Source organism: Brachyhypopomus gauderio, chromosome 4 (genome assembly GCF_052324685.1).
Source record: "Brachyhypopomus gauderio isolate BG-103 chromosome 4, BGAUD_0.2, whole genome shotgun sequence".
Lineage (NCBI taxonomy): Eukaryota > Metazoa > Chordata > Actinopteri > Gymnotiformes > Hypopomidae > Brachyhypopomus > Brachyhypopomus gauderio.
Genome location: NC_135214.1, coordinates 36,851,520 through 36,872,502, shown reverse-complemented (window position 1 = coordinate 36,872,502; position 20,983 = coordinate 36,851,520). Strand labels below are relative to the sequence as shown.

Below are 20,983 nucleotides of genomic sequence, written 5' to 3'. Positions count from 1 at the left end.
AAATACAAATTTATTAAAAAAAGATACAAAAAGAATAAATCACACAAAAAATCCCCCCAAACAAACCACTGATTCAAACTCACCCATGCTGTTGATGAGGGACACAAGAGGATGTTATTTTGTTTATAAAAAAAATATATATAGACAAAGAACATGTATCAGTTAATACTAATATCTAACATTAAGCAACAGATCTTGTAAAGGGCTTGGATTAGTGTATAAACACAGGGCAGTGATCAGATCTTTTTATACTGTGGTCAATGTCAATCAAATACAGCAGGATGAAACTCAGAGACACAGATTTCACAAATATTGATCATAAACAGTTTAGAAGTACATTAATTTAACATTTTTGCATAGTGCACCAATTGTGCATTTGTTTGAAAAGCCATTTTAAATAGCCTGCCTTAAGATATGTGTTACAATTCCAGATTATGTGGAACATTGTTAACAATCAGCAGAGATGGCTTAATGTTTTTATTTTATTCCAGCTTGCATATTTGAAAAAAAGTGGTCAGAAATATGCAATAGATGGTGAGGGAATATTCATTAGAGATTATGACACCATTTCCAGGAACTGTTCTGCTTGAACTCTCCATCCATAAAGAACAAAATTAATTTCTACTCATGAGAGTTTTATTTTTTTTACTTTTCTTTAGGACACATTTTCAGAATCAGAATTCTCCTAATCAAGAACACCTAAGGCACACTGGTTTGTGGTCAGCATGCATATACTGCATGAAACCCACCCACCCACCCACCCACCCACCCACCCACACACACACACACACACACACACACACACACACACACACACACACACACACACACTCACTCACTCACTCACTCACTCACAGACACACCCCACTTCTTCTCTCTTTATCATGCTGCTCAAAGTACAGTTCTTTCATATCAGTAGAACAGTAGAACATATCAGACCCTTCTTATCAGAGCCAGTGAGTTAGCCAAGGACATGGGCAACCACACCTGTACTGTGCAGAACTATGACACCTTCATAACGAGAGTAGGGAAACACACTGACCTTTACCACACGTACAGAACAGAAACGGGGGGGGGGGGGGGGAGTAAGAGAGAGAGAGAGACAGTGCACGTTGGCAAAAACATTTCCTGGCACATATGATTTAACTTCCTGGTCAGAGGCACACAGGCAGAATGAGCTTGAGTTTGGAGACCCTAGCCCATTACCCCATGGCAACTGTATCCAAGGTGCAAGTTAATGGTTAGAGGGTGGGGAGGGTGTAGATAGATCAGGTTCGGATCCAGGCGGTCTCAGTGTCCGGGTCAGTTCTGGCGAGACGTACAGTCACTCATTTCACAAGTGGGAGTACTGAGGGTGCCAGGGGCAGCGTGGGGACGCAACTATGAGTGCTGAGGTGGCCGGGGGCGGGGCTACGAGTGGGCGTGATCATAAGTCTTCACCATTTGCTTGATGTGGAAGAGCTTGTGACGCAGGTGCCTACACTGTACCTTCTTCTCCTGATAGTCTGGCATCTGAAAGAGAGCCATACGTCCCTGTTAGCAACACATCTCCAGCACTGGAGCAGAAGTCCTGGCCTGTCTGCATATGAAGCTCCACCCTCCCACCCCGCCCCCGACCCCACCCCCTCCGTGGGGTGTTTCTCAATACGGCCTGTCTGGGTTACAGCACTTACCCGTTTCAGATCTTTCAGGCGGTTAAACTCCTCTGCCACAGCCTACAAACACGGAACAGGAAAAATACAATCATTCTGATTTCATTTTCATGTGAGAATACAAAATCCATGTCCCTGTTCTCCATGTTCTGTATCAATGGGCTATTGTAAGGGTGAACCATGTGAAAGGTTCAGTCCTTCAGTGTTTAGCGCGGCGCTGACACTTGCCTGGTATTTGAGTGTTTAGCACAGCGCTCATACTAGCCTGGTATTTGAGTGTTTAGCACGGCGCTGATACTAGCCTGTTATTTGAGTGTTTAGCACGACGCTGATACTAGCCTGGTATTTGGTCGTGCCCTCATCCAGCATGTCCAATTCCCGGTTCAGTTTGTTCAGCTCGTCATTGATGTCATCCATCTCTGCACATAGCTGTTTGTATCTCCTTAGGTCAGAGTCAAACTCCATCTTATATTCTTGTCTCTGGGCATCGGAGGTGATTTCGGGGTACATGCTGACAGAAAATAATGACACATTTTTGAGATGACTGTTTTGTGAGTACATGCTTCATTAATAGCTGTTTTGCAGTTGTTGCACATTTGGCAGAAAGTGTTAAATGATTCATTTTAATGTAATTAAATCCCTTGGTTTCTCAGTCTAGTCATCTGATAATGTGACATCAAAGACTGAACAAATCTGAAAACAATTAATGTTACAAAATGTGACTGTTACAAAAACTTTCTAACATGAAATAATTAACCCTCATTTGTATTCCTTGACCAGAATCACAAAACTGTCACATGCCCTAACTGCACATTATACCCTGTACTGGTAGAATCTTTGTAACTTATAAAAACAGTGATGTTTCACATGTCAACCTTCAGAGAGTGACTACTAAAATATTTAAAGATGTTCTGGGACCAATTAGTGGGCATTTGTTTTTACCAGTGTTACAAAGACAGTTCATCACGTTCTTTTTGACACAACATGACTGGGTGTAGGAATGAGTCAGATTACACAATAAACCAAACAGAGTGATAAACTGAACAGAGTGTTGAGTTGAGTTGTCAGAGTGGAGTCTTTCTGTTTTCTGTGTACCACCATCACCAAAGATCTTGAGTGGGAGCAGAACATGAGCTCCATCACCATGAAGACACAGAGAAGGATGGATGTCCTGAAGCTGCTGAGTTCAACTTGCCAAAACTGCTCTGATAGTGATGTCACACTGCACATCTCTGATGATGATGTCACACTGCACATCTCTGATGATGATGCCACACTGCACATCTCTGATAGTGATGTCACACAGCACATCTCTGATAGTGATGTCACACAGCACATCTCTGATAGTGATGTCCCACAGCACATCTCTGATAGTAATGTCACACAGCACATTTCTGATAGTAATGTCACACTGCACATCTCTGATGATGATGTCACACTGCACATCTCTGATGATGATGTCACACTGGACATCTCTGATGGTGATGTCACACTGCAATCTCTGATGATGATGTCACACTGGACATCTCTGATAGTGATGTCACAACATACATCTCTGATGATTATGTCACACAGCACATCTCTGATAGTGATGTCACACAGCACATCTCTGATAGTGATGTCCCACAGCACATCTCTGATAGTAATGTCACACAGCACATTTCTGATAGTAATGTCACACTGCACATCTCTGATGATGATGTCACATTGCACATCTCTGATGATGATGTCACACTGCACAGCTCTGATAGTAATGTCACACTGCACATCTCTGATGATGATGTCACACTGCACATCTGATGATGATGTCACACAGCACATCTCTGATAGTGATGTCACACAGCACATCTCTGATAGTGATGTCACACAGCACATCTCTGATAGTGATGTCACACAGCACATCTCTGATAGTGATGTCCCACAGCACATCTCTGATAGTGATGTCCCACAGCACATCTCTGATAGTAATGTCACACAGCACATTTCTGATGATGATGTCACACAGCACATTTCTGATGATGATGTCACACTGCACATCTCTGATAGTGATATCACACTGCACATCTCTGATGATGATGTCACACTGCACATCTCTGATAGTGATGTCACACAGCACATCTCTGATAGTGATGTCACACAGCACATCTCTGATAGTGATGTCCCACAGCACATCTCTGATAGTGATGTCCCACAGCACATCTCTGATAGTGATGTCACAACATACATCTCTGATGATTATGTCACACAGCACATCTCTGATGATGATGTCACAACGCACATCTCTGATGATGATGATGTCACAACGCACATGTCTGATGGTGATGTCACAACGCACGTCTCTAATGTTGATGTCACACTGCACATCTCTGATGATTATGTCACACAGCACATCTCTGATGGTGATGTCACAACGCACATCTCTGATGATGATGTCACACTGCATATCTCTGATGGTGATGTCACACTGCATATCTCTGATGGTGATGTCACACTGCTCTGATCTCTAATCTAGCACATGGCACATGTTTTTGGTCACACTTCTGTGTGTTTGTGTGTATATATGTATACACACACCAGCCCATCTGCTCATTAACGCAAATGTTGAATCAGCCAATAACATGGCAGCAACTCAATGCATTTAGGCATGTAGACATGGCCAAGATGATCTGCTTCAGTTCAAACCGAGCAAAATGGGGGCGCAAATGCCTCGTTGATGCCAGAGGTCAGGAGAGAATGGCCAGACTGGTTTGAGCTGATAGAACGGCAACAGTAACTCAAATAACCAGTCATTACAACCGAGGCCCACAGAAGAGCATCTCTGAACGCACAACACGTCAAACCTTGAGGCGAATGGGCTACAGCAGCAGAAGACCACACCAGGTGCTACTCCTGTCAGCTAAGAACAGGAAACTGAGGCATGTTATAAAGTGCAAAGCATCTCAGACTGGTTTCTTGAACATGACAATGAGTTCACTGTACTCGAATGGCCTCCACAATCACCAGATCTCAATCCAATAGAGCACCTTTGGGATGTGGTGGAACGGGAGATTCACATCATGGATGTGCAGCCAAGAAATCTGTAGCAACTGTGTGATGCTATCATGTCAATATGGACCAGACTCTCTGAGGAATGTTTCCAGAACCTTGTTGAATCTAATCAATAAAGAATTAAAGCAGTTCTGAAGGCAAAGAGGTGGTCCAACCTGGTACTAGCAAGGTGTACCTAATAAAGTGACCGGTGAGTGTGTGTGTGTGTGTGTGTGTGTGTGTGTGTATAAATATATACATACAAGTCAACAAGTCAGATATGTGAAAATCTACTTGGTGAAATAAACCAATTCTGATTTTAACTCCTTTGCTATAACTCTTACAAGGGTTTACTTGATTATGCTTTCAAAACATTTTCTTCTGACTCACTCCAGAACAGCTCAGCACCACTTTCCTGCATGAGCCCTGCATGAGTCCTGTGTGTGTACTGTGTGTCCTGCATGAGTCCTGCGTGTGTACTGTGTGAGTCCTGCATGTGTCCTGTGTGTCCTCCATCTCTCTGGGTGTCAGCCTACACTACGGGACATAACATGCAGTGAAGCAGGACGGCAGGAGCCAATGAGAAGCCTGGGAATCCCACAGGAAACGACCAGTCTGACATTTCCTGCTGTGATTGCTTATTGTTTACCTTCCTCATCCTGAGACTACTGCAAGACCAGAAAAACAGCTCAATGAAAAATAGGTCAAGACACACAAACATATTTGTGCATACACATGTGCATGTAGACACAGACCCAGAAACACACACATGCACATGTGTATGCAAATATATGTGCACATGCCCACAAAGATACACACATACACATGCTCACATGTACACAGACCCAAACACGCATGCATTTATGCATGCACACTCATGCACTCAAAGACATACACATGTACACACACAAACACATCGACACATACTTGCAAACACATAAATGTCCACATGCGCACACACACTTTAATAAAAAAATATCTCCACTGAGTGTAACAATACACACACTAAATCCAGCCCATTATGAAGGTATGTGGCAGTGGATCCCTAGGAGAATGACTTACAGAGAGCAGGCCCCAGTTTATACGCACTTACTGTGTTATGAGCTGTGTTCACTCATTGTGTGTGTGACTGTGCATGAGTGTAGTTGTGTATTAACACTGAACATAAAGGAGTCCTCTGAAGGGATTTAAGTGGTTACACAAAACCATTTCTCATTCAAACATAACACACATGTTTTTTTCACATGTTTTGCTGTCCTTGGTAAATATAAATCAAGCAGTGATTCAGTTACTCGAGGTGTGCCCCAGGAATCTGTCCTTGGTCCACTTCTCTTCATTATTTATATGTTGCCCCTTGGTCAGATCATTTGCCAACATGGCCTACACTTCTGTGTGTCATCACTGTTATGTGGATGACACACAGACATTAGCACCCATAATACCTCTACCCTTCCAACCCCTGCACTGGTGTACTGGTGTATTCAATAACTCAACGGATGAACACAAACTTCCTAAAATAAATCCTAATAAATATGAGGTCCTACTGGCAGGGACCAAATCTATCATGATCCATCAATTTCTCTCTCTGATTTTAGACTTTGTGCCAGTGTTAAACTTTCTACAAAGATTATAAACGTGAGTTTACTGTTTGACCCCCTCACTTTCTGCTTTCTTCCATTCCATTGCTAGGCACAGGAAGCATGATGCATAAATTCTGCTTTATGCCTTCATCACATCCCGTTTAGACGACTGTAACTCTCTGTATCAGCACTCCACCTACAACCACCCGCACACTTCAAAATGTACAAAACTAAGCTGCTAAAATCCTTGTACACTCTCGAAAACAGGCCCACATCACCCAGAATCTTCATCAGTTACTCTGGTTACCCATATCCCTCCGCATTTACTTTAAACTCACATTTAACTCACTCCATCATATCAGATCTATCAGATCTATCAGACCTATCAGACCACCTCCTGTACACTGAGGTCCTCTTGTTCTGGATTACTGTCTACACCATAGTTCAGGTTGTGATCAGCTGGTCCTTTAGCATCATGGCACCAAAACTCTGGAACTCTACCTCAGTCCCTAAACCTCAGTCCCTTAACATCTTCTCTAACTACCTTTAAAACACAAGTAAAACATTTATTTTCCTAATATTTCTCCATTCTCTTTGTTTTTTTGTGTGTGTGTAAAGCTTTAAAGTGTCCTTGAGATGACGCTATACAAATATGACATTATTGTCATTATTATTATTATCATATGTATGTGTGTGTGTACGTTTCAGCTTAGTAACAGGGCAAAACACATGGTTCTCACATTCACAGACTTACAGCATCATGTGTCAACAATATCATCAACTACTTTCTACTTCTAATCTTCTCATCACATCTGAACTACCTGTACAAGCTGAAGAACAGTGGTGCCAGCTGTCCAATTACCCCTGACCTCTGACCCCTAACCTGGATAACCTGGCTGGTGCCCTTGACCTTTGCCCTCAAATGGATGATCCTCATATTAACGTTGATATTAACATCTCAGTTACAGTTTCATTTCAGATCCAATGTTGGACTATTGAGGCCAAACAAAATAAATGCAGGGACTTATGGCCTGGCGTGTGTGCATGTGTTTGTGTGAGTGTGTGCATGCGTAGGTGTGTGTTTGAGTCTGACCTCATCCAGTGGTACTGGTCCAGGTCTTTAGACGTCTCTCCACCTGTGGTGTACTCCGTCTCATACTGGGACTCGTCCAGATCGGGGTTCCTCCGGCGCCGGCGGCCCCGGTGCGCTGAAGGCCTGCGCAGCGCGTCTACGTGGTCCGACGGGCTGGAACTCACCCCGCACGCCGGGCTCAGCGCCTCGTACGAACGACTCAGCGTGCGGTCCGAATAGCTGCAAGAGGAGACACTTTAGTCAAAGACAACGCAGTGCTCAGAGAGACATGGCAGGATACAGCAGGACAGGGCAGGACACAGGACAGGACACAGGACATGGCAGGATACAGGACAGGCTGGTGAGCAGGACGGGCGAGGAAAGCAGGACCCAGTGTATACAGGTCTGCTTGGACTCCAGAATACACTGACCACATAGATCACATTCACGTCCACATCTGCCAACACGTCCACGTCTATCATCACGTCCACATCTATCATCACGTCCACATCTACCATCACGTCCACATCTATCATCACGTCCACATCTATCATCACGTCCACATCTATCATCACGTCCACATCTATCATCACGTCCACGTCTATCATCACGTCCACGTCTATCATCACGTCCACGTCTATCATCACGTCCACGTCTACCATCACGTCCACGTCTATCATCACGTCCACGTCTACCATCACGTCCACGTCTACCATCACGTCCACATCTATCATCACGTCCACGTCTACCATCACGTCCACGTCTATCATCACGTCCACGTCTATCATCACGTCCACGTCTACCCTCACGTCCACGTCTATCATCACGTCCACGTCTATCATCACGTCCACGTCTACCCTCACGTCCACATCTATCATCACGTCCACATCTACCATCACGTCCACATCTACCAACACGTCCACATCTATCATCACATCCACATCTATCATCACGTCCACATCTATCATCACGTCCACATCTATCATCACGTCCACATTTACCAACACGTCCACATCTATCATCACGTCCACATCTACCCTCACGTCCACATCTATCATCACGTCCACATCTATCATCACATCCACATCTACAGTGATGTCCACATCTATCATCACGTCCACATCTATCATCACGTCCACATCTATCATCACGTCCACATCTACTGTGATGTCCACATTTACCAACACGTCCACGTCTATCATCACGTCCACGTCTATCATCACGTCCACATCTATCATCACGTCCACATCTATCATCACGTCCACATCTACCCTCACGTCCACATCTACCCTCACGTCCACATCTACCCTCACGTCCACATCTACTGTGATGTCCACACATACCTGTCAAGTGTCCCGTTTTGGCCGGGACAGTCCCGTATTTTACCGCTCTGTCCCGGCGACGTCCCGTATTTTTATTTTCCCGTATTTGTCCCGTATTTTCAGTTTTCAATTATAATTTTTTTAAAGCATTCATGTGCCGCTCCAAACTGAATTCTGTCACTAGCCTCGCGAGAACTGCCACCCAGACTACTGCAGGTAGCAGTTCTCGCGAGGCTAGTGACAGAATTCTGTTTGGCGCGGCACATGAATGCTTTAAAAAATATATTAATTAAAACTCGCGGGTTTAGTGTCGACAGTGGGAGCAAACGTGGAACAACAAATCAGGATTTAATGAGAGAAGGCAGTCCTGCCTAAAAAGCTAAGCGTACGTGTAAGTACCTTGACGAATGCGACAGGGAATTTATTTTCCTAAAGAGGAGCATGAAGGGGCACAGCTACTCATTCTGTAAGATATGTAGCTGTGATTTTAGTGTCTCTCATGGGGGAAGGAACGATGTCCGTCAGCACGAACAATCTGCCAAGCACAAACGCGGGCTAAAGGCACAGAAATATGCCCAGGAGATGTCCCCATTTGTAGCTAGAAATACCACTAGAAATTTTTTATTTTTTTATTCATTTGTAGTTCAAAACATATTTGGGGTGTTTTTTCTTCACTTTTGCCACTCCAAAGATGTTTTCGTTTCTCCTACAGCCTCGATTGCGGCTATATGCAAATAACTGATTATGCAAATTAGGCGATGACGTCATATACGGGAAATGTCCCGTATTTTTAAATACAAAACTTGACAGGTATGGTCCACATCTACCATCACATCCACATCTATCATCACGTCCACATCTATCATCACGTCCACATCTACCCTCACGTCCACATCTACCAACACTTCCACATCTACCCTCACGTCCACATCTACCCTCACGTCCACATCTACCAACACGTCCACATCTACCAACACGTCCACATCTATCATCACGTCCACATCTATCATCATGTCCACATCTACCTTAGGGCTGTCGCGGTGTAAGAATTTCCACTGCGGTAAATTAACGGTGCTCCGAACCGCGATATGCGGTATTATCGCCATTTTTGTTGTTTTCACAAACATATCCTGATTTAAGTGCTATTATAAACACGTTTTTATTGCAGTTGTTATTAAGAATATTATATTTTTATAACAAAGCCGACACAGTTGTAGGACAAATTAAACAGTCCTTATTGTTAAATGCAGAGCACGTAAGGCTAATGACGCGCAATAAGAACGCTCCTTTACTCTTTCATGGAAACAAAGTCCAGCTTATAGCCTACGATTGATCTGCGCTGTGCAAAGAAGGCAAAAAAACTTGAGCACATGAGATCAGAATTCGTTTAAAAAAAAGAAGGAAAACGAAACCCTTCCTTTAGTAATAAAGTCTAGGTTTAGTCCGGCATTATCATGTCCTTGTTACGTGCTAGGAAACCAACATGTTCACCTTATGTGGTTTCAGAGAGGATCTAAGTGGGGTAACAATGTTTCCGGCAGCACTAAAAACTCTCTCTGGTGGTGTGGGCGTTGCACAAATACACATGTACTTGCGGGACACTTTAGAAAGCAGAGGAAATCTAACCTGGTTGTCGCGCCACCAGGCGATGGGATCTGCGTTAGGGCTCGTGCAGGTAGCTCGAGCTCGGCATGTGCGCGAGCTCTCTTAGTTTCCCCGTTTCACAACAACCTTTCGCGCACAGATTTTGCATATTGCCTCGTCTAAATTGTCCGGCTCTCTCTTTTCATTCGGTTGAAAGCTGAAATGCTCCCAAACTGGCAAAGTCACATTTGGTTTTGCGACCAGAGTAGCCGCAATTGTTTCCATAAAAAGGCCACTCAGAAGCAATGGATACGAAAGTTTTTAAATAGTAATTAACATCCACCGCACACGCAGCGAAGTGGCTTACGTGTAAAACAAGAAGAACCTTGTGGAAAAAAAGAAAACACGAACATCGCGGTGTGACGGTTGCTTGGAATTCCCTGCGGTTGGCAGGTGAATATCGCGGTATTACAATATTGCGGTTATTGCGACAGCCCTACCAACACTTCCACATCTACCCTCACATCCACATCTATCATCACGTCCACATCTACCCTCACGTCCACATCTATCATCACGTCCACATCTATCATCACGTCCACATCTATCATCACATCCACATCTACTGTGATGTCCACATTTACCAACACGTCCACATCTATCATCACGTCCACATCTATCATCACGTCCACATCTACCCTCACGTCCACGTCTATCATCACGTCCACATCTATCATCACGTCCACATCTACTGTGATGTCCACATCTACCCTCACGTCCACGTCTATCATCACGTCCACATCTATCATCACGTCCACATCTACCCTCACGTCCACGTCTATCATCACGTCCACATCTATCATCACGTCCACATCTATCATCACGTCCACATCTACTGTGATGTCCACATCTACCCTCACGTCCACGTCTATCATCACGTCCACATCTATCATCACGTCCACATCTATCATCACGTCCACATCTACCAACACTTCCACATCTACCCTCACGTCCACATCTACCCTCACGTCCACATCTATCATCACGTCCACATCTATCATCACGTCCACATCTATCATCACGTCCACATCTACCAACACGTCCACATCTATCATCACGTCCACATCTACCCTCACGTCCACATCTACCAACACTTCCACATCTACCCTCACGTTCACATCTACTGTGATGTCCACATTTACCAACACGTCCACGTCTATCATCACGTCCACATCTACCATCATGTCTACATCTACAGTCACGTCCACATCTACCATCATGTCCACTAGTAAGAGCTGTATAACGTTCTTCCCTGGCTCGGCAACAGAAGCGACCACATAAGAACAATGTAAATCCTCTTCTAGGTTTGCACATTTCAGTTCTTGCTTTGAGACAGTGTTGGATGATATTTTCTGTGAGAGTCTCCACACAGAATAGAGGGACTGTCCTAGACAGCGATTATGCTCAAGACGACAAGTGCTTTGGTTATTTACTTTAATATATGTTAATTTGTACAGTTATTATGCAGTAACTGATGTCTATTTGAAATGAAATGCCACTAAATAACTAATCAACTTTACGAGTGACTGCAAGGCACTTGGATCTGGACCAGCAGTGTTAGGGCCAGCAGAGCGTCAGTGTGGCTGGCGGAGAGCCAGTCTCTCTGATGAAAGAGTGCAGAATGCAGAGTGGTTGGAGATTGGCACTGGCTGTGTGCTGGTGGCACAGTGTGTGCTGTGGGCACACACCCAGGAGCTGACGTTTGGTGTATATGAAACAAACAGCCCCACGCACACACAAACAAGGTCCTTTCGTCTTGCCAAGGTCACAGTGAAACAATTCTGTCTGCCCTCCTCAGAGTTCCTGTCTGCATGTCTGCAGCCATGTCTGGCTCAGCTGAAGCAGGACTGAGCTTCACGAGGGCTGAGCAGGAGTCACTCACGCAGGGGGGGTGTAGGGGGCGCTGCTGTTCTCCTCAGGACTCTTCAGGGGAATGGAGGTCACACTGTAGGCCGCGTTGAGCGGTGGGGACGCTTTCTCCGAAAACATGACAGACGCCTCACGGACACTCTGACCGTCCTCCACCTTGTTAACCTGAAGAAGAAAAAGACGCCCATGAGGTTTCAGAGGGGACAGACTTGTCCTTCATGGGAGGACACTGTTACGAACTCTACGTAGAAATGAACCCCAGAGAGCTGCAGTCTTACACTGACAGCACAACTGCACCTAATATCACTCTCTCTAAAAGTCTTTAAGTTCAGTTTGACATTTATTAAAGGTCACATCACAATATGTTTTTATACCTGTGATTGTTTTTTGTCAGTTTAACATATATATGCAGGACATGTTTATGTCTTTGAGGAAAATAATATTAAATAACAAATAACATTCTCTCTCTCTCTCCTATTTCTCTTTCTCCTTCTCTCTCTCTCTCTCTCTCTCTCTCGCTTCTGTTTGTGTTTACTGTACCTTCATATGCAAAAAATTAAAAAATGAAATGTTTCTCACTTTTGCCATTTTATTAAATGTTACTTATTCAGAGATCAGCATCAGTTTTAATGTAATTAGGCCTCAGATGTAGAGTGCCTTCAACAAGCGCTTTCTTATTTGAGTGAGGTCATTTTTCACACACAGAAAGCTGAACGTCTTTGATCTTCCTCCTTCAGATGGTATTTTTTCCTTTTCCTTGGTTGGCAGGAAGAGTTCTCTGTGGGGAAGAACAAAAGCTTAAGTTCTGTGTGGAATGGCGGGTCTTCCTGAGGAGGTGCTGGGGTAACACCCCCCAAACCCCCGGGACATGCAGGCCCCGACCCAGCGCTCTGAAACACTCCCCACATGTGACACAGTGCTCTGAAACACTCCCAACGTGACCCAGCGCTCTGAAACACTCCACACGTGACCCAGCACTCTGAAACACTCCCCACATGTGACCCAGGGCTATGAAACACTCCCCACATGTGACCCAGCGCTCTGAAACACTCCACACGTGACCAAGCACTCTGAAACACTCCACACATGTGAATGAACCTTTCACTTTGCTTCATCTTAAAGGTTCGGTCTGTAAAGTGCCGTTGAAGCTCCTGCACACAGCTTGTGAAATGGTGGCTGTGGTAGATGAACATTTGACTGAGGTTAGTGGGGAGAAGGTCAAAGTTCGTCTGGCCTCACCCCAACTGCTCGTGTGTCTGAGAACGCTGCAGACATCTCACTCCTTATTCCTCTCACTCTGTACACACCTCTCACTCCTAACACTACACTCATCACTCCTAACACTCCACACTCCTAACAGTACACACTAATAACAGTACACACTCACATACTAACACTGCACACTCCTCACTCCTAACACTCCTCTCATTCACACTCCTAACACTCCTCACATTCCTCACTCCCCACACTTCGTACACTTCGTACACTTACACACGGACGTTGGGTTTTGAGAACCATATCAGGGCAGAGTTTCAGAACAGCAAACATGAAATCAGGAACAGATTAGTGGGAGATAAGAAAAATAAATAATATAAGGTTGCTTAAAGCACAAAATGAAAATGTGAAAAATGTGAAATAAGTGTGTCTGTGTGTTTATTTAGTGTGATCTTAACTACATCCTAAGGAGGAGAGGGGACTTCCTCTAGAGATCAGAGATCAGTGACAAAGGGAAGTCTGGCCTGGACGCTCTCCTGTTTACTACGCAGTTCATGGGCTTAGCATATATACAGCATGTCCATGCAGGTGTATGTAAGTGTGTGAGGATGTTTCATGTGTGTTTGAGTTGTGTGTGTGTGTGTGTGTGTGTGTGTAAGGGGGTAGCAGGAGGGGGTAGCAGGGTGGAGTAGTGTTATCCTGCAGTGGGGAGGGACAGGGAGAATTTGTGTTTGAAGACTAAAACTTGTCCAGGAATTCCTGCTATGAGACTCACGGCTTGGGGTACAGAAGCTGCACAAATATACTGCGGGGGGAGGAACCGGGGGTAACAAGAAAGGAACAGGTGTATTAGGCAGAGAACAAGAGACAATAGAGACTGTGTGTGTATGTATGTATGTATGTGTGTGTGTGTGTGAGAGAGAGAGAGAGAGAGAGAGAGAGAGAGAGAGAGAGAGAGAGAGAGAGAGAGAGAGAGAGAGAGAGAGAGAGAGAGAGAGAGAGAGAGAGACTGACTATGTATGTCTGAGTGTGTGTGTATGTGTTGTCAATCACAAATAACTTAAGGATAATCAGTATGTGTTTCTGGTTTTTGTAGTTAGCTACAGTAAACTACAATAAATCGAAATGAAATCAGGTGTGTGAGTATTTAACAGGGTGGGAATATTTTACATGGTGTGGGTATTTAAAATGGTGTGGGTATTTAACAGGTTGGGAGTATTTAACATGATGGGGGTATTTAACAGGTTGGGAGGATTTAACATGATGGGGGTATTTAACAGGTTGGGAGTATTTAACATGGTGGGGGTATTTAACAGGTTGGGAGTATTTAACATGTTGGGGGTATTTAACAGGGTGGGGGTATTTTACATGGTGGGGGTATTTAACGTGGTGAGTGTTGTTTGAACGTCTTGCAGCTCCACTGTGTTGTTGATGGAAGTGTTTGACACTGACAGACTCACCACCGCACACTGACCACATCACTTCATATGTCACACACATAAAGGCTTGTCATGGCTAGGAAGGAATTAATTGCTCTCTCTCTCTCTCTGTACATTGGTTTGGCTGGATTAATCCAGCTGATCCTGGTAAAGTATAGCACAACGTGAGCATGCACACACACACCCATCCACACACACACACACACACACACACACACACCCATCTATACACACTCACACACACACACACACACACACACACACATACATTTCTCTGAAACGTATACTCTGTATACTCAATGTATTTTCTGAATGTATACTCCGTATTCTCTGAATGTATACTCTGTATACTCTGAATGTATTATCTAAATGTATATTCTGAATATATACTCTGAATGTATACTCTGGATGTATACTCTGAATGCATACTCTGTTTTCTCTGGATGTATACTCAGTGACTGACTTTGAATACTATGATTAGTTTGCTTTGCTGTGTTAATGTGTTACCACAGTGCAGTGTAAATTCAGAGCGACATGCTTATCATGTGAGCTGGAAAGACCTGAGAACATGTGACACCCACTTCCTCTCCCTCTCCTTCTCTTTCTCTCTCCCTCTTTCTCTCTTTCTCCCTCTCTCTCTCCCCCTCCCGCTCCTTCTTACTCCCTCTCTCTCTTTCTCCCTTTCTCTCTCTCTCTCTCTCTCCCTCTCTCACCCTATCTCTCTCCCTTCCCCCACTCTTTCTCTCAGGTTAATGATCAGTCTCGGTGAAACTGCACCAACCGTAGACAAAACACACAGTATCACTAGTGTCTCATGGTCACGTGACTCAGCTGTCTCTGTGGAAACCAGAGCTCTGGGTGTGACTCCCACACCCTCCCACCAGGGTAGGTATTATACAACGTGCCTGTCTGGATCCTAAAGCAGCACAGACCAGCTCCTCCTCCGTGTCTGTGAGCAGTGTGGGGCTACAGACAGCAGCAGGACTGCAGAGCATTCAGCCCTGTGTAAAACGATGGGTGAGAGTGTTTGTGGGTCAGCTGGGAGTGCACACCTCACCCTGCTGCACGTATCCCGTGGAGCAGGTGACGCACTGGTGGGTCACAGGCATGAGGGGGTGTTACAAAGCAGCAGTCTAAACCTCCCAGTGCACTGTTCTCTTTACTCATATCACGGACATTAAGAACAGTGAGAAAGACGTCATCTATCAGCACTCGTGGACTAGAATAAGAACGTCAGACTATATGACCTGCAATGACCTGCAATGGTATTCTAGAATTATTTTTATACCACAGTGCTACACTATTACACCAAGCTAAATGCTTTTGGAACAATAACCTAGAAACCCAATCTCACGACTGAGGAGCTGTTTGAATGCCAATCTCACGACCGAGGAGGTGGCTGTCAAATGTTGATTTAGGTGAAGCTCTTTGACTGTGGTTCTCTCTCCTCCTCTGAGTGTCAGTTAGTGGAAGCCACCTCAGTACCGACCCTGTACCAGTACTGGCACTTTACCAGTACTGACCATACTGACCCTAATCCAGTGCTGACTCAACACCAGTACTGACCCTGAACCAGTACTGACCCTGAACCAGTACAGACTCTACACCAGTTCTGACTCTACACCAGTACTATACCAGCCTATACCAGTACTGACCATACTGACCATGAACTAGTGCTGACTGTACACCAATACTGTCCCTGTACCAGTACTGATTCTACACCAGTACTGACTCTGCACCATTAACCCTCTGCATTATTAACCCTGTACCAGTAGTGTCCCTGCACAGATGGAGGTGTGTGAGGGTGTGGTGGGCCCCACCCAGTCCTCCACGTCTCTGCCCTCGGGGCCCTGTGTCAAAGGCTCGTCCCAGTACACGTTGGGTTTCCCATAGCGCCAGATCTTACTCCTCGTCTTAAAGGAGAAAAATGCAGCCACAGCCAATGCAATCACCACCACGAATCCACACACCATCGCCACGGCCTGAGAGAGAACAGAGGAAGAGAGGGAGGGAGAGGGAGAGAGGGGGAGAGAGAGTGAGGGAGAGAGACAGAAAGAGATTGAGATTGCTATGATTACACTTGGGAACCTTTGAAGGAAATGTTAAATCCTGGTGGCGAGACATTACCTCCTGGGGGTCTACGTAGCAGTAGTGGTAGAGGTACTGGTTATAGAGGGGAAACCCTGCCCCCATCCCTGTCACACTGCTCCCGTAGAGGTTCTGACACATCATCAGCATGGGGTTGTACAGCATGCTGGAGGATGTCTGGGCCATGGGATTCACGCCAACAATGTACACGATGTTGATGATGGCCTGCAGGATGGCCAGGATGGCGTCACATACCAGCACGGCCAGGAAGAACTTCCTACCCCGCACCGTCCTTGTTTTGGAGAAGCTGGCCACGAAGAATGCCAGAGCAGTGATGAAGTTGATGGCAGCCATGGCGATCATGGCTGTTTTGGCGGAATAGGGGGTGGGGTAATTGTAGTAGCTCCCATAGCTGGAGCCAAGGGAGTTGTACCCACCGTACCCGCTGTATCCACCGTACCCACCGTATCCACCGTACCCACCGTAGCCTCCGGATCCGAACCCGTAACCATACTGCATGTCCCACACCAACGTGGATGCCACGCAGGCGAAGATCCCAAGGCACAGGACCACGACTGCTCCCTCCATGATCTTCACTATCCCGGGGGGTGAGGACCACTTGTAGAAATACTGGGGCACCTCCTCTGCCATGAAGTAGGAGCCTGGGGGGGGAGGGTAGCCATCGAAATCGCTGCGTGGGGTCTGGAAGCTCCCCGGGGGTCCAAAGCCGTTGGACGGAGGGCTGTACATAGGGGGACTGTCATATGGCTGCTTCTCAAGCATAGCTCACGGGTGGAGTAGGGACACCTGCGGAGGTAACCACACCCGATATTACCGCTTCTTCTGTTTGAACTCAGCACTGACATCACATATTCTGCACTTTTACTTTGTTTCATTCCACATCAGTGCATGAGCACACTTCAAAAACATAACTTGTGCTGTTTTATGAGGTCACAACCTCCTCAAACAACCTGTGCTGACCACTTAGATCATGACCCTTTAGTGCAGGGGTAATCAATTAAATCTTTTCGCGGTCCATTTTTGGCAGATAGGAAAGTTGTTGAGTGGAGGGGGGGGGGGGGGGGGGTGGCGAACGTAACACTCAAATGGGTGGTGAACGTAACACTCGTCTGAAAATAAATTCTCCGGTTTAAAATATAGTCTCCCGTTAAAATTTTTTTGGCATTTGGGTCCAGTTAATCAGGAATGTGATTGGGTCCGGACAGGACGGCGTTCGGGTTCCGCCATTTGGTGATACCTGCTTTAGTGCATGACCAATAAAGCCAGCATCAATCACAACACATTTAATAATAATAATTTTCGCCTGAAAGTACTGGAGAAGTGAGAATGAAGCCCCAAGTAAAAACTCTTGGGGTTATATTTGATCCTGACCTCAGGTTCAACAAACAAATGAACTCTGTTGTTCCTTTCTCCTTTAATCAGTTGAGATCAGCTATCATGATTTAGGCGTTCCTATCGTCTCAGGACGTGGAGAAGGTCCACGCTGTGATTATATCTCGCTTAGAATACTTCAGCAGCTTGTGTCTGGGCGTCAGTAAGTCCTCAATGGCCCGAATGCAGCAGCCCATCTTACTGGCATGAAAATACCATTACCACATTACCCCATTACCCCTATACCACATTCCCCCATTACCACATTACCCCATACCCCATTACCCCTATACCACATTACCCCTATTACCACATATTCCATATTACCCCTATACCACATTACCCCTATTCTGGCACCATTCTGGAACCCTCTGGACATGAGGTCTGCACCCTCTATTGATGCTTTAATGTCTAGTCTCAAAACCCTTTTTTATCAAGAAGCTTTAGGCTCAGTTAACTGAGCATTGTTTTATTTATTTTTATTTGTTAGATGCTGTGTTCTTTTAATGAACTCTGTTTGGTTAAAATGTGCTTTTTAAATACTTACTTACCACCACTGTGAAATGCATTTTGTAAGACGTTAACAGTGTTAACACCAGCACACACACATACACGTGTGTGTGAGTGTGTGTTTATGTGTGAATGTGTGTGTGTGTGTGTGAGTGTGTGTTCATTCATCACTGCTAATCTGAAGGCAAAGTTCAACTTTCTTCCTTCATTCTACAGTATTGTGTGACTGCATCACACCCCCAGTCCTCCAGCTCCATACAGTGGATGCATCAACACCACCTACAACTCCACCCATGTTCACACCAGCGCAATCTCACCCATCAGCATCTCCACATCTAAACATCACTGGCTGGAGTTCTGAGCTCCACACAGTGCAGAAGTTCAGGTGTCTTCCTCCCAGTTGTTTTCAGCAGGCATTGAGCGCAGCGCGGTGTAGTGTACAGAAGAACAGCGTGGCAGCAGTGTGGAGATGCCCGTACCAGCAACCCCACCCACCCAACACAAAGCCGCTGTTACAGACCCAGGCTGTGGGGGCAGGACTTCAATCTCTGTCATTGTCTGACTTCTTACTTTAGAATTCTGACACGGCTGTGCCTAACAGCTGTTGGTTTTGTTTAAGATCATATGTGTTAGACGAAAAAACTTCTTGAGGCTCAACAAAGATTTCTTTGAAATAGTACTGCAATAAATCTGGATCAACATTGTTGTTCAGTAATATCAATGTTCAATAATTCTCAATAATACAACAAAACCAAACAAAGAGCTTGCTGTGTTGTTTGTGGTTTTTAGATGTCTTTGTTCCATTAGATTAAGGAGAGACTTCTCCTTGTTTGGTATAGTCCTTCAAACCGCATATATAATCTTACTGAATCCTCTCATGCCTATTAGAACTTATGTACCCAAACCACTGTACCCAGCCTGGCCATGGAGGAATGCAGGCAGTACTTTTATATTATGGGACGGACTAGAAGATTCAAACCCACCCACCCCTCCTCGACAACCCCAGTCTGGCCTTTGTTGTAGCAAAAAGTCAAGGGTTCACTTTGCTTTAGCAGTGTTGCCATGACTATTAGAGGGCTGAAGAAAAGGGAGCTAAAATAATGTGTGTGTGTGTGTGTGTGTGTGTGTGTGTGTGTGTGAAACATATATACAAACATACATACTCCATATTTTACATGTTTAGAGGTAAACAACAATTGGTACTGTATTGCAATTATTTGAACCTTTGTTTAGTTATTCGTCCGGTTGTGCAGTCACTAGTTAAAGAACAACAGAATAAAATGGGCCAGTGCCTCAGTCACGTTCACACCTCTAGATGGACGATTATTTTCACGAGATAAATGAACTCATACGTCAGAAGGTCATTAATTAAACATCACACAAAGTGCAATGTTTTGTTCTAACCCTTGAAAAGAAACTTGTTTACGGGTGAAATGCCTGCTTTAGAAAACACAAATACTGACAGACAGACATACAGATAATCTATAGAAACATAGATAGAAACATTATTGCCTGCAGTCTAATCGTATTGTAAATGCTCACGTAGGCTACTGAGCTGGTGGTCACATTAACTCCAGGAACCTCATCGGTGTTTTCCTCGGCCTACCTGAATGACTCTGAGGGCTGGTGGTCCCAGTTGGGTCTTTGGCACCGTCTCCACAGCACGCAGAATTTGCCCGTGTTTCAACAGGTGTGGAGGACAGAGTTCGTTTATAAGATTAGGAAGTATTTCCCTGTCCTTACTTCCACTGTCGTGTTCCCGTCCACCACGGTCCTCCCGTACCCCGAACCAGCCTAGAAGTCCACAAGACAATAACTGTAATAGTCGAGATTCCCGATGTTCGCACAAAGGTGAGCGCGTATGAATGCTGATTAAATTAATGTTCAGTTCGGTCTTTTCTCGTAAAAAAGCATAGCGGGAAAAAACAGATTCCACCAGCTACAACACTTGTGCAGTGTAAAAACTCAGCGCACTTGTCCGCCTGGACGTGGTCCGACACGACAGGTCGCTCGGTAGGCGGCGCAGAGGGCAGGACGGTACCGGCGCTGTGGCCCCGCGCACTGGCACCACCGCCAGGGGGCGCACAACGTCTATCAGCGGAGATATTGTTGCCTCCTTTCTGTGCATAATAGCAGTGCAGATCCCTTAGGATTAAAACATGTTTTTCACATT

General features: G+C 45.2%; 1 protein-coding gene across 1 annotated transcript; it reads right to left on the bottom strand.

Annotated features, from left to right (window-relative positions):
- Positions 1-768: 768 nt before the first annotated feature.
- On the bottom strand, positions 769-20,837 carry LOC143513248 (occludin). Its single transcript, XM_077004413.1, has 8 exons — positions 20,417-20,837; positions 16,948-17,715; positions 16,641-16,802; positions 12,180-12,331; positions 7,353-7,571; positions 1,992-2,163; positions 1,674-1,715; positions 769-1,512 (listed from the first exon to the last, which is right to left on the bottom strand). Exons 2-8 carry the CDS (start codon positions 17,689-17,691, stop codon positions 1,411-1,413), a joined length of 1,593 nt encoding a protein of 530 aa, XP_076860528.1. The 5' UTR covers positions 17,692-17,715; positions 20,417-20,837; the 3' UTR covers positions 769-1,410.
- Positions 20,838-20,983: the final 146 nt, after the last annotated feature.

Bases quoted from the DNA above. Each gene is read 5' to 3' on its own strand.
- LOC143513248 (XM_077004413.1), bottom strand. From the start codon at position 17,691: ATGCTTGAGAAGCAGCCATATGACAGTCCCCCTATGTACAGCCCTCCG. The intron at 12,332-16,640 runs GTGGGGCCCACC...TTTCTTCTTCAG, and splicing joins GCAGAGACGTGGAGGACTGG to GTTAACAAGGTGGAGGACGG. The intron at 2,164-7,352 runs GTCAGACTCAAA...ATTTTCTGTCAG, and splicing joins GACCAGTACCACTGGATGAG to CATGTACCCCGAAATCACCT.